The sequence below is a fragment of the Oryx dammah genome, unplaced genomic scaffold (genome assembly GCF_014754425.2).
Source record: "Oryx dammah isolate SB20612 unplaced genomic scaffold, SCBI_Odam_1.1 HiC_scaffold_3, whole genome shotgun sequence".
In the NCBI taxonomy this organism is placed as follows: domain Eukaryota; kingdom Metazoa; phylum Chordata; class Mammalia; order Artiodactyla; family Bovidae; genus Oryx; species Oryx dammah.
The window spans coordinates 17,794,602-17,809,796 of NW_024070187.1; the positions used below are offsets into that span (position 1 = coordinate 17,794,602).

Here is a 15,195-nt window from a genome sequence, read left to right on the forward strand (position 1 = left end):
GAGGTGGGTTGGGGAACCCATGGAAGGGTGCTGGCAGTCCTGAACAGTGGTGGCATTTCGCCCGTGTTCACTTCCACATTTGCCCTCCGTTTGTTGGCAAAGGCTCTTCCACCCTCTGGAATGGTTGGTTGTCAGGAATTAGGAGTCCGCCTGTTACTCTAGGGGTGAATCCCATCTTCTCAGTTGCTGTTCGGTGGAAGGGTAGGGGGAGGGGGCGAGGAGAAGCAGAAGGGGAAGCCTCAGAAGGAAAAGCCGCAGGAAAAAGAAAAGGGGGGCGGGCGGGGACGTGGGGGTGATAGAAACGGTTTTACTCTTTGTCACTCTTGAACTGGGGGCGGAGGGAACCCCCCCCCAACCACCCCGCTGTGAGAAGCTATAAAAAGCAAAGGGGGCGGCGGTGAGAGAGCAGATGCAGCGAGGGAGACCGCGCGGAGCACAGGGAGCGCAGGGCAGCTCGGGGGCAACGCAGCATCCCCTGGCAGCGCTCGGCTGCGGGCTGCTTGAACACCGCTTCGGGCGACTTTGCATGCGCGTGGGAAACCTTAGCTGGCTTCTGATCTCCAGGGTCCGGTCTGGGGGCGGTTGCTGATCTCCCATATTAGTGCCCGCTAACTTTGAAAAGAAGGACTTGAGTCCCGCAGAGGTTGAGACCTAAGAGGTAGAGAAGGAAGAGAGGAGAGAAAACGCAACTGAGGCCGAAGGAGGACGAACTCATGTGGACCTCCTGAGCAGTTAAGAGGAGGATTGGACCTCTGAGAGCCGAGGCAGGACCTCGGAGGAGGTGTGGGCAAGGAGCAACGGAAGCGGTGCGGTCCGTGGGGCTGGGTCTGCCTGCACCTCGGGTCACGCCTCCTTGGCGAGAAGGCGCCTCGCCTTTGATTGCTTCCAGTTACTGCAGAACTTCCTGCCCTGGCGGAGAAGCGGGTCTTGCTTGGGTCGTGCTTCCTCCGGGTGTGAGGCTTGAGACTGAGTTCATACGGTGCTGGGCCCCCAAAGCCAAGTGGGGTTGGGGGAACAGAGTCTGCGAGTCCCGGCGCCCCGAGTGCAGGGCCCCGTGTTGGGGTCCTCCTTCCCATTTGTATTCGTATCCTTGCGGGCTTTGCGCCTCCCCAGGGGACCCCCTCGCCGGGAGATGGCCGCATTGATGCGGGGCAAGGACTCCTCCCGCTGCCTGCTCCTACTGGCTGCGGTGCTGATGGTGGAGAGCTCACAGTTCGGCAGCTCGCGGGCCAAACTCAACTCCATCAAGTCCTCTCTGGGCGGGGAGACGCCTGCCCAGGCCGCCAATCGATCTGCGGGCACTTACCAAGGACTGGCTTTCGGCGGCAGTAAGAAGGGCAAAAACCTGGGGCAGGTAGGAAAATACCCCCAATACACTCTTCAACCAGAAGAGGTAGGGACCGGGGCTCTTGGGCACTTCATTTGACTTAGCCCACACGGAGTGCGCCCCCAGGTGTGGCGCGCAGGATAGCTGGGGAGGGGTTCCCAGATGCACGATTGCGCTGGCGGGGATGGCTGTGTGGGTGTGAGTGCTGGAGGATGTGGAGCGGGCGGGATGGATAGGGAATAGGGTACTTTCTCATCTCATCTCTGTTTTGGGATCTGGGCATGTACGGAGCGCTAGTGAGTACGGATGGGGAAAATGGCCAGGACGGTCCTTCTCCGCATTTAACACAGCGGATGTCGAGGATGCTGTTACTAGCTAACACAGAGCAACTATTTGGTGTCAGGTATTGTTGTATGAGTTTTCCATATATTTAATCTTCACCACCCTATGAGCTTGGCGCTGTTACCATGCTTTCCCTGCAAATGAAGAAATTTAGGCAAGGAGTAGAAGCTATTTGTCCCAAGCACACACTTAGTGTAGGTGGCAGAGCGGATTCCAATTCGGACAGTCTGAGTCCAATTTCTGGGCTCTTATCCCATGCACTTTACATTCCGAAGGGAAAATGGACCGTTTTTCAGGTTCTCCTTCCTTCTCAGTTCCGTGAAGTAAGGTCACATACAGAAAACCTCAGCACATGTGCACTTCTCAAGTCTGGATGTAAATCATCCCAGAGGAAGCAAAATAATGAGCTGACAGAGGTATTATCAGGTGCGGAGGACCAGGGTACCTGGGACATGGCCAGGAGAACTCCCGAGGTATGTTTTCCAGGGAAAACTTTCCCGAGCGTCTTTGTCTCTCTGTCACACAGGCAGACAGGGAGATTGACAGTCATGCAAGTAGTTACACAAACAGACACACAGAGACAAGAGCTCGCATGCTCCACGCGGCACCCGCTGTGGCCAGCATACAGCAGCCAGGAAAGGGGGCCCTGTGGGCACTGGGAACCACTATAGCTCCCCCTTCCGCTCCTTTTGTGGAAAGCCAAGACTGAGAGCCAGTTTGCCCAGCAGCACCGGCACCTCACACAGCCCAACTGTCAATTCATAAAGGCAGCTCATTGCCCCACAGATCGTGGGTTTCCTTGTTTTACGAGAGGAGCCTGCTGCAGCTGCTGTGCGCGCTCTCAGCAGCGTCTTCCACTGCCCATGCCCGCGGCGCAGGCGTCAGGGTGAAGATTGACAGCCAAGCCCGGTGCTGGAGGGACCACAGGGAAGAGTCTGCTCCGCTTGGCCCCCTACTGCCCTCTCACGGGGAGAGTTTTGCTAGTTCTGCAGTTCCAGAATGCTTCCTGGGTTCTGAAATGTCAAACATTTCAGCTCTCCTCTGAAAGGATAACAAAGTCTGCAAACACAGGATTCTTTTTAATGACTCAGGGGAAATAAACTGTACATCTGCATACACACTACAGGCATACATGTCCTGTGCATATTCTCACACATGTGCACACACCTCCATCCACACTTACAATACCACTCTCATTGTCTCTTTCTCCTCCTTAGGAAATGCTCTGCCGTTTTCAATAGGAACTGACAACATTCTCTTAGAAACCCATCACACAATGGGTCAAAGCTTACAGAGAAAGGGTGCGCTCAGTCCAAATCATCTGACTTTCCCCCCCAATGTTACTGACTTCAAATTCCACCTTATCAGTTGTTGAAAAGAGCCGTGTTGAGTTCAGCCAAGAACAGAGGGATGGACCCAGTAATCTTTGAGGTTCCTTTCAGATTCTAATCTATGTATATTCTGTGAATTTCTGTAAAGAAGTTTAAAAGTTTCTGTTTCTGACACCGTGGGCCCTAACACCTAATGTTGCTCAGTCAAATTATCAGTTGTCAGTACTGCCACTAGCCGTAGGGTTATATGGGCTAGACTGTGGGATCCATCTAAAAACCTGGCTTATCACTTATGTGTTTGTTGATATTACATCCATATACAAATATGTTTGCTTATTTTTCTATCTCTCCAAATTTCTGCTCCTTAAAGAGGATGTGAGTTATGTTGCATGTCTTCAAATTGAAGATTTCTTTCATACATCAGTTGAAGTTTCTTTTTTTTTTTTTGAGTTGAGTATCTTTTATGCTCTCCATATCTTAGTGGTTCAATGGAATATATTTCATTATATTCACTTAATTGTAATGCAGGATCCTTAAAAATTGACATCGGATTTGTGAGAAAATTGTAACATATTAGAGACAGTGGGAACATGGAATGAAACATTGAGTTGAATCACAGGAAGATAGCTGGAAAATAAAATTATTATCTTTTGTATATTCTGGCTTTGCACTTGTTTATCGGGTGGTCTAAAATGTGTACTGCTGTGAAGAAACAAATAGAAAAAAAAATCTTTTTCTTGTAGAGGTCGAGGAATTCTTTGTATACTTATGGATCTCTTTATCTTCTTTCTTCCACTTCTTATGTGGCTACCAAAAATTTTAGCACTCTTATTTTCAACAATGGAATGGAAATTAGAAAGATTGTTCCAAACAGAAGATGCCACATCCTTTTATGGAGAAAAACTACAAATAAAAATCAGTTGAGCTGAATTTTTATCCATCACCAAATAATTGATTGAGAAAATTTGTAAGTAAAATGCTAACTGTTAAAACTAATTATATCGTGTCATCTTGAGTCCTAATTAGTCTCCCATCCCCAATCTTTGATTGATGATGGCCTGTCAAATCAGTCACTGTCTTAGTCACTCAGTCATTTCTGACTCTTTGTGACCCTGTGGACTGTGGCCCGCCAGGTTCCTCTGTCTTTGGGATTTTCCAGGCAAGAATGCTGGTGTGGGTTGCCAGGCCCTCCTCCAGGGGGTCTTCCCAACCTAGGGATTGAGTCCAGGTCTCCCGCATTGCAGGTGGATTCTTTTACTGTCTGAGCCGCCAGGGAAGCCCTGAACAGTAAAGATACAGGGACCAGAGACTGTAAGATATAACCTCGAGGATGAATGTCAGAAACTTAGTCTTCAGTCTTCTTTTCCTTAAGTGAAAGTTGAATGATTGTCTACTTTTCCTGATTTATTTTCATAATGGAGAATAAAAATAAAAATGTTATTGCTATTGCAGAAGAAATTATTGAAGAAATTTAATAATTCATTAATCTACAAATGTGAAAATGAGGCTAAATCGGCTCCAAGGTTTTCTTGATTCACTGTAGTCTGATCTCATATGAAGAAAATATTCTTTATTTATAGGAATTCTACTTGTCTTGTCAGCAAGGTGGATTATTTGTAAATCACTTCTGGAAAAGTTGTCTTTGAATTTCAGGAAAGATTTAGAGGGTGCCCAGAGAAAATGCACTGTTCTCCAAGGGTGTTAAAATTCTCATTCTTAGGTTTGTTTTCAAAGACATAGTTATGAGTTTTGATTCAAACTGCCATAGAAAGTTGAATGCCTTAGTCTTCATTCAGGTGATGGAAACAGAAGTAGCAAAAATTATTTTGGTGAATTATTCACATTGTTTTGACTTTCCACTTGCATCTATTATTACTGATGGGTTTTAAAAGGTAGTATGCGTTTGTATATGTATATTGGATAAATTAGATCGTAGGACTGTAACTAGCATATATATGAATAATTTATACATCTCAATTTATGAAGAGACTTGCAAACTTTCTAAATCAAAAGCATTATTAGACAAAATTTTCAATATCATGTGAACAAATATATTCTGATTAAGTACACTATTGCTCAACATCACTTCAGTTGTATGAGGTATCGATTTTTGCAGGCCACTTTAAAGGCAGATTTTTTTTTCAAAAAGCAATTTATAAAATCAGTTTACCCTTGAAATGAACAGTGATTTTTTATATGTGAATGAAAAATCTTTTGAATGTGTTTGTAATTGCTTCTTTTAGCCTTTATTCCTCGTTTTGTCTTTTTGAGACCAGCAGATTTAATTTGAACACAACGCTGTATGAATTTGAAGTATTTGTAAAACTTATCATGAGAACTGTGAAAAATAATTATATTTTAAAGGTAGAAAAGCTTCTTGGTATATGTCCCTAAAAAGAAGGTGAAATTGGTTTCATGTAAATTCAGATTCCATTATTTTCTAATATAATTTGGACATTTGAGGGACAGTGGCTTGATGAACTTATGTTGTAAGAAAAGACTGCTTGAAATACACTGAAATGGAAGCTTGAGGAAGTTGGTAAGAGAACACTAATTTTTTTTTGAATTTTCTTTAATAAAAATGCCATATCTATTTGCATCACTCATGAAAATGCTCATTGAAAAAAACTATATATCCTATTTTCTGTCGGTGATCGCTTAACTTTCTAAAATTAGCCATGACCTGTTTTTTGAAAACCCCAGCCCAACTTTCCCCTCTTAGAGGTTAAATATTTGCTATCTCCTCTGTACTTCAGTTGACACTAAACATAATCAGGAAAACAAGTCATCTCTAAAATTCTTTCAAAACAAAAAAAATATTTGAAATAATCTACACTACACTACTTCTATTCTTTCTCTGTCGATAGTAGAGAGTTGATGGTTGATACAAGTGATGGTTACCTAGTGAATAGCAAGAAAAGTATTTTAATGATAATCTGAGTGGAGACATCCATCATTTTATTTCTGTGTTAGAGAAGAGAAAGCAGAGGACAAGGTTACTTAAACTCACTCCAGCTGTGACTCTGACCTTACCATAGTCTTCTTGAGTACTCCTCTCTGATACAAACTCCTTCCCAGGATGTTTCAAATCGTATAATTTTTAAAGTAGAGAGAGCAAGGTAATAGAAGGGTACCTAGGAGACCAGCATGCTTTCTTCTTCTTTTCCCTGCACAGTTATATTAAGTGTGCAGTAAAATGACCTGTTAAATTACAGAGGCCTTTATCATGGTCAGCATATTTAGTATTTTAGACTCAGGCTCTTCTGGCTATTCATTCTTTGGTATTGATGTAGCATTGAAAAGAGTTACAGTCTTATTTCTGTGATTTCCTGATGGCCCTTTTAAGTCATTTTGCTTCATTATACCTCTAGTCACTTGTATTCATCTATAAAAAGGTGATAAAGCTACGCCTAGTTAATTATTTAATCATTGAAAAGATTTATGCATATTTATATTCCTCTTACAGTCATTTTTAAAAAAATCTGAAGCAACCTCCCCAAAAAACAAAATTAATAATAATAGATAGATTTTTGTGTCATGTAGCATTGCTTTAAGATTATATAGAAATATGTTAATATGGAACATAAAACAAAAATTTAGTATTACTGTTTAAGGAAAGCAGAAGTTAATTTTTTTTTCTTCATCTGTCCCCGCTTTACTTTCCAGGAATTAGAGAACGATATATTTTTCTCTAATAGTTGTTTTTTTGGTTTTTTATTTTTCAGAATAAATTCTCCCACACACAGAGGTCAACTGATATTAAAATATGGGTTTTTTTTTTTTTTGATAGGAACATCTGTCCACAGGAGGAAAGTCAACATCCAAATATTTTAAATAGTGGCTTCCCAATGAGTCTCTCATGTTAACAATTTTGGGTCACTGCTCACTTCTTTGGGTTCAAAACAAGAAAGGAAAACCATGAGTAAACACCAATGTCTAATCAGAGTCCTTAGGGACAGTTCATCCTGTAAATCCTTGTCTTTGTAATGGTAAATTAAATCAGAAACCATTGAGGGAGAAGCAATTTCAATATCAGATATAAATTGCCGTATTTTAACTCAGTTTATGCAGCACTGAAACCAGAATTAGTATTTTAACTTTTATCCACAACCAGTGAACCTGATTAGGATACTATATTTGTGGAATTTTAATAGTAGCTTAGATTTATCTATGTGCTTCATTGTAGGAATAAAATCAGCAAAACAGAAAAGTAGTAAATATTTTAATAAGTTACTTATCTCTTTTCCACAGTCAGATAAAAGAGATAGATGTGCATCAGATATCTTTTGAAATATATTACAGGGTCTAATTTACTTGGTTGATTCTACTTAAGTATTATAATTTTGGCACATACAATAGCTTAAATTTAAATATTTCATTATCATACAACATTTTAACTATCCCACCCTGTCTAAAGCAAGAAAATAAATAAAAGCAGTGAATGAATATGAACATTAATTAGAAAAACAAAGCATTACAATTAGGGAGAGAGACTTTTTGAAGTGTTAGATTTATCCAAATATCTCCTAAAAATTATACTCTCTCTGTTATGCTTTATCATGTAGAATAATAACGTTCTTCCCAGGACTGGAAGACAAGAGTGGCTTTCAGATATCATTTTCTTAAATTGGCTTGCAAGTAGGTATAGGACACATAAAATTATAGTAAGAGGTTCCATTTGTTACTTATTTACTCTGCCAGGCATTGCTTCAAATACTTCATTTGAATTAATTTTTTCATTCTCTCAGTAGCCCTTTGAAGCGAGTAAGTCCTAATATCGCCCTTATTTTTATAACTGATAAAGCAATAATTCTCCTGGGACACAGAGAGGTTTTGCAATTTGTACAAGTCACACAGCAGTAGGTGCAGAAAGCCACAACATGAACCTAAGTGAGGTAGTGTTGGTGCCTGAATATTTACCTACCAGGCTGTACTGCCGTAGAATCCAGCCAAATGAAACATGGGTACACTATCTATACAGTATGGAGTTAAGAGGAAACATGGTCCTTTATTTTATTCTTCCCTATTCTATTTCCAACTCACACAGGTATGACTCTAGGTTCATTAAAAATCATAGCAAAACCCAAACCCTCTGCTGATGCCAACTGCTACTCTGAGTAGCCAGAGTATGAGAATAGTTTATGGACTCAAAAGCAGGCACATAGTAGTACATGAGTGTCATCTCTGCCTTTACTTGCCTCCCTGACAGAGAAAATTCACTATCAACAAGGTGCGCGCGTGCGCGGGTGCACACACCCCCACCTTTCTTTCTCCTACTCTTCTCCATTAAATTATTGCATTGCCACAAGTCAAAAGGAACGCTACTGCATAAATCCTATTTTGCTCTCGGTAACCACCACATAGTACCCATCCCCCTGCCTTTGAGTGACACCGTGTGCCCACCAACATCAGCAAAGTGGGGGCCTTCCCCGCGGCCTCTCTACAGTGACTTTCCTTCCGTTGGTCTGGCTGGCATCCATCACACTCTGATCAGAGAGGGAGAAGCCATTTAGAACCTGCTATTGGCTTTGTTTTTCCTTTACTTTTGACCTCCTCCTAACTGCCTTTCAGATAATCAGTTGATTTGTAGCAGCACTAGAGTTTCATAACAGAATTCCTAGGGGAGTTTTTCTCAATTGCATCTGGCTAGCTTAATGGCTTTGGAAAAGCCACTTAATCTCTGGTCCTTTTTAAAAAATCTGTAAAATAGGATAATAATAACAATAGCAACTATAATAATAATAACACTCAACTGACTGGGCAACAGGGAGGAAGAGGAGTCGTTTAACTGATGTTACTATTTCTATTACCATTACAGAAATATGTAAGGTCAAGTGCTCCCTTGAAAAATAGAAAGTGGCTACTTAATTTTCCCCACCAAGATGGGCAAGAGTAACTAAATGAATGCATATGATATACATGAAGGAAACAAATGAACTCAATTACACCAATGCCAAGAATTGTCAATCAGAAGAAAACAAGACAAAAACCATACATGTACACATATACATATGCTGTCATGTTTCGTGTACTGCATGTCAGCATTGAAAGTGATAATAGGTCAGTGTTCTAAAAGAAAGCAAAATAGTACATAATTGAATAATTGGTGAAATTACACAGACGCAAGAGTGTACCAGACATTAAAAATACTACCATGTTAGGAGGGGTTCCTAACAACGATGGCAATATTAGTTATTTAAACATAGGAACCAAAACAGTTGAATAACATGTTAGAGCCAGCTGCCAACAGCATTAATTTGATATTCTCCAAAGTAAGACAGCCTGTGTAGAGGCAAACTTCTTGACACTTTATGCAGAGTGCTTGGACCCTGAAGAGCTTGCTAAGAATTTGGAAGACTTAAAACCCTCTTTGAGTGTCAGCCTGTTATATACAAAGCGGACTCAGAGATTTAGAGCTCATTATTCCCATTTCATCCCCTTGTTTGTTTTGAGTTCTTTTTTTTTCAAGATTCAGGTAATCTGGAAATATTTTGATAATGTTAAATTGAGAGTGAAAGACAACTCACTGGAGTATGTAATATACTTCTTTCAATGTACTAGATATAAACTGCCAGTAAGAGTTTCTGTCTGGTAATGAACTAAAAAACTTCATTCCGATGGGGAAACTGTCATTCAAAATCAACTGAGATGACAGCTCACAATCAAATAACAGTGCTCACTTCTCATTCTCATTTCATCTCAGCCTTTTGAAATTTGGCTCAACGAGCACTGTGTTAATTTGTCACTTGAAATCCAAAGTCTGTTTTCTAGTAACCATCCTGTATACTCTGTAGCCTGTTATATCTCTCTTATACCTGATATATTCCCCTACTTCTGTAATATTACAAATTTCTCTTTTCCTCTCTGGTTCATTCCTCTTTCTAGTTTTCGCTGATTCCTCCACGATGTTGTGCCTATAAATGTGGACATTCCTTCACATTCTCTCCCCAATTCTCTTTTCTTTCTGTTCCATGTTCTTTTCTTTCCTTGTGTGCTGGTGTGCTGTGCTTAGTCACTCAGTTGTGTCCGACTCTTCGAGACCCTTTGGACTGCAGCCTGCCAAGCTCCTCTGTCCATGGGATTTTTTCAGGCAAGAATACTGGAGTGGATTGCCATTTCCTTCTCCAGGGAATCTTCCACTCAGGGATAGAACCTGGGTCTCTTATGTCTCCTGCATTGCAGGCAGATTCTATACTATCTGAGCCATTAGGGAAACCCATTATTTCCTTATTTGAAATCGTTTGTCACTTATGGAGGTATGCTTGTTTAAACTACTGAGCCTCCTTGCCTGCTCAACTGTTTTGGAAGTCCTTCCAGAAACAAACAAATCTCCATATCAAAATTTAACCTTTTATGGTTAACATCAAATTGTCAGCAATCAGGCAACCAGGTCTTTTTGATTTCTAAATGTTATAAAAAAGCCTGCTAGAAAGTTCCCAGGGTCAGACTAATGCAGGTCGTAAGAATCAAATCTGATTACCCCAACTTCTTATGCTCTGGTCTGTTTCATCACTCACTGCTGATGAAAGAAAGCTGTGTACATTCCTATCCATGCTTTTGTTTCTTGACCTCTGTGTATTTGAATCCTTGGGATTTAAATGGCCTCCAATTTTTTTCCTCTATGATGAACTTGTTGCATTAATATCTGATGAGAAGATGCAAGTATCTATTATTTATGCTCATGAAATGTTACATATTATAATATGCACACAAATATTTTAAGCAATATGTAATGTTTGTTTTTATAGCTTGAACCACTCACTAAAGAGTCATTTTTTGCTACTTCCAGTCTTATAAATAACTATTAATTTTTAGAGTGAGAAACCTCAACATTTACATAACATTTACCTCAATATTTACTCAACATTTATCTGATACACTCTTAAAAGTGCTTGATATTTAATAACTGAATAAGAAGATTCTTAAAGTGTGCTTAATCACAATTAATCAAGATGGAGAGTGTTAAAGAACCAAGAAAAATTTTTATCACCTGCAAGTTTCAAGAACTTGTATAACAGACTAAAGTGGGCATGCTTAGAGCTGGGATATACATTAGAAATCACCTAGTTTAACTCAGCTTATTTTACATAAGACGGAAGCAGTTTAGGAGATTGTTGTGACCTGCTCTAATACTACAAATAATACTTTGCCTGTGACAAAGAAACTTCTGCTGAAACTTGTATCTTCTGACTTTTAACAAGGGCCTTTCAAATAATAACAAAGCTCTGTAGACGAATTAATTTCAGTTGATTAAAAAAACTAATGGGAGATAAATTATATGTAGAACCCCCTTTCAGCTCTCAATTTGTGTGCGTCAAAATGTATTAGCAAAGAATACAATACTACGATGACAACTGTGTCAGTAGGATTTAAAGAAAATTAATGAAAGGACAGGGCTTTGGCTATATTATCCCTGCCTGCTCTTTTAGCCATGATACTTTAATAATGCATTTAGCAGGAAGCCTGGCTGAAGAGTCTCTACCAAAGAAAAATATTTTCCCTTGTAATCAAGAACATGCACGCACGCACGCACAGAACCCTGATAGAAGTTTCAACAAGAAATACTCTTAAGAGGCAGTTGTTGTTCAGTCGCTCAGTCATGTCTGACCCTTTGTGTCCCCATGGACTGCAGCAGGCCAGGCAAAAAAAAAAAAAATTTTTTTTCTTTAGTCCTTTCCTTGTATTCTGCGCTGTGGTACTCTCTTGCTCTGTTCTCTTTGCTCTTTATCTTTGAATACTGGTCATCACTATAGGATAGACTGACCAAAACCTGTTGTTTGAAAAGCCACTGACCTATCTGCTATTGCCCTTGCCTTGCAGCAAACTCAGGGCATGATGGTTGAAGATCAATAGTATTTGAGGAGTCAGCCCCAGTGAGGGAAGGTAGACGGCAAAGGCAGGCAGGTTTTCATGGAATGAAGCATCCATCATCTCAGACTGCTCCCACCTTCCCTTCTCAGCTGCCTGTCAGCTTCTGGTCTCGACGGAGGGGAGCTCTCCACCTGGGATGGACCGAACCTCTGCCTCTCTATTTCAGGAGTAACTGAGTTAAAACCATGCTGTGTTTGGTACTTGGATGTTTCAGACCCCTTAATGTTGGTCTGTTATCCCACATTAGTATTGTTCTTTCTGGGTGTGTGCCCAGAATATGTATCGTCCTACTTTATTGCTACGAGTAGACAGTTGAGCATAGGATAGCAGGGGAACGTGGCACAGCCTGGGATATAGATTGAGAAGCCCTGGTTAGCCTATCGTCTAACAGGCCGGACAGGAGAAATCATCCGACACCTTCAAGCCTTAGTGTTCTCATCAGAAAAGCAGGGCCTGTAATGATGCTGTTTTATCTTATCTGTTTGCAAAATACAAAGCATTGCTTGTTTACATGCTATCTTTAGAGGCTGTTTTAATGAAAAAACTAAGACTTTTCCACTCTGAATTTATGAACAATAAACCTGAATTAGCGTTAAACCAAGAATAAGTTATTCTAGATGGATTTTATGATTCCGGAATTATAAATTCAGTTTCTGTTTTGATAGACTGCCTCTTTTTTTTTAAAAAAGAAAGACCGAGTGTGGAAGGTGTTGCTTTGCTTTTGTTTTCTTTCTTTGCCTTTTTGTCTTGATTCTCTAGGGTTTCTTGGGAAAAAATAAGTGCCAGTAGTAATACTTCCACATTTCTGATTAGAACTTGGTGATGTTATAATGATAATTATTATTTTTATTCCTGCAGGCTACAGACAGCCTGCTATTAGAATATCCTGCCTATAACTTCAAGAAGAGCCCTATGCGTTTTTATTCTATCATGTATAAGATATGTTACTGTTTATATATTTTTAAAATGTCTTGGAAAGGCATAATAAGGGTCTCAATAATAGAAGTAAGTGTATTTTAAAGTTCTGGAACTAAACTTGAGCATCATATTTTGGGCACATTTTATGTTATAGGGTTCACAAAGCATACATTTCAGGGAAACAGCCAATTGTAAAGTCAAGTTGTATGGCTGTGAGATCACATGAACTGTGACAGACAAAATATATTTTTGCCACAAACCCTTCAAACAGGAAAGTGGGTATTTTTCAAAGCTGGTGAAAACATACTATTGTGTTGCTAAGTTGGCATTTCCTAGTGAACAGTGTAGTAGCTCTGATCTTTCATGTTACATGTGCACGAATCTCACCCAAACATTTGTTCAGGCTATAAACAGTGCAGGTTTCCTGCTTGCCGTTCCTGCTCCTAAGTAATTATCCTCTAATTTAGAGGATTCTTCTTCTTCTTCAATAATGATTGCTCTTGTTGTTTTATTGTCATCCCAACTGTCATGGCCTTGATTCAGACCATTATCATTTCCCTGGGGAACATTACAATATTGTGGTAGTTTTTTGCTTCTCCAAACCATCCTCCACACTATTTCAGAAGTGAGCTTTCTAAAGTAAAAACTCTGTTAAAGCTGTTCTAGAAATGTTCACTTCTAGGGCATGAAGTCTCCACTTCTCCACTTTGGCACACAACATTGTCAGCTACCTTATTTCTCATACTTTGGCCCTGAGACCACCCAGCTGATGAGTGGCAGAGCTAGGCTTTAAAGCCAAGCAGTTTTACTTGAGTCTACTTAGTCATGCTATGCCGCAGCCTCATATAAATTGGAGGTCAGAGAATCTAGCTAAAGACTTTTTATTGGTATGTTTGAGAATTCAGATGTGATTAAATTCTTCTGGTAAGCCAGTCAGCTTGCTAATTGCTTACTTCTTAGAGGTATTAGATGCTACGGTCACAGTCAACAAACATTTATTGGATACATATGTTCTACGGGGTCCTTGGTATAAATAGCCATGAAAACAAATATAGTGTATTTGAGGAAGCCGGTTGGAATTTTAAGGTTGAATGAGACCCCCAGATATTGTCCAGTTCAAGCCTCTATTTTCAGTACAGTATGAGAGCTGAACAGTTTGATGAGTTTTCCTTTTTATGAAGATTTTTAAGAGGAACACTTGTATCTCTTAGTTATCTGGTTATCCTGACTTGAATTATGTTAAGAACAGGAAACTTCTCTGTGCTACTGTAAGTGAAACTTGAATAAAATGAAGCTGGATATCGATCTCTATGTAAAAACACTTCCTCACTAACAGAAAAAGTATCTACTTATTTTTGCCATTTTTCACAGAATATACTCTGGTTCCTTTGACCGATAGTCAGGCTGTCCTTGAAGAGTTATACTGTATTCATCAACCCGTTAAGAAAAGGTCTGAAATACTGCACATTATGTGATCATGTTAAGAGGTGGTGCCTGCCTGCCTTTTTTGTTCCAAATATTTTGGAAAGAATTAAATTTTTATTATCTTTTCCTGTTTGTCAGTGCCTCACTGCTCCTGGAGGAAGTCGGATCTTAATTTTATCATTTACAAAAGCATTTTGGAAACATAAGTGGGAAGAGGCAGTTGTTGCTTAGTAGCTCAGTCATGTCTGACTCTTTTGCAACCCCCATGGGCTGTAGCCCGCCAGGCTCCTCTGTCTATGGGATTTCCCAAGTGAGAATACTGGAGTGAGTTGCCGTTTCCTCCTCCAGGGATCTTCCTGGCCCAGAATAAGGCAGGCTCACAAGGAATTAGAAGCACGGTAAGAACCAACAAAATAGTACTAGTAGAAGGTAAGAGTCTGGTGACTTCAGAACGGATGGTAGAAGGGTTGTGTTAATTAAAGTGCGCAAGTTCTTACAAACTGGGTGGAGGAACAGGTGGACTGAAACGTATCAAAGAAAGAATGTGGTAAACTGCAAGTTTAAAATGATGTCATACGTTTATTTAAACGAGCACACTCAAGCATTTATGCTTCCAATTAGTCACTGCAGAAAACTCATTCCTTTGATATTGTCATGTAGACCTGTCTTTTGAAATCAACTTCAGAAATAGTTGACATGTTTATTAAAGGCCATAACTTCATGACTATAAACAAGTGGTCATATATACTGGTGGTTATATATACTGATTAACATACCGTATTCAAAATCCTTGATACTGAGTGCCTTTGTGTTGTTTCCATAAACAGAATATCCCACGGAAGGTGAGATCATCGAAGAAATGTGGGACACTGGGTGAAACCAATTCCAAAAAGCTCCAAAAGGCATTCGGAGTCACAGAATCAGTATTGTAGTTATAATTGTAAAGAGTTCAATGTTGATTGCTTTAAGGTGGTATACCCC

At 40.1% G+C, this 15,195-nt stretch overlaps 1 protein-coding gene across 1 annotated transcript in view; it reads left to right on the forward strand.

The window, feature by feature from the left end:
- The first annotated feature begins 402 nt into the window (after positions 1–402).
- DKK2 (dickkopf WNT signaling pathway inhibitor 2) overlaps positions 403–15,195 on the forward strand; it is a 126,332-nt gene continuing 111,539 nt past the window's right edge. The window contains exon 1 of the mRNA XM_040237512.1: positions 403–1,354. Within this exon, the coding sequence (XP_040093446.1) occupies positions 1,133–1,354 (222 nt within the window). The 5' untranslated portion in view covers positions 403–1,132. The remainder of the gene's footprint in view (positions 1,355–15,195) is intronic.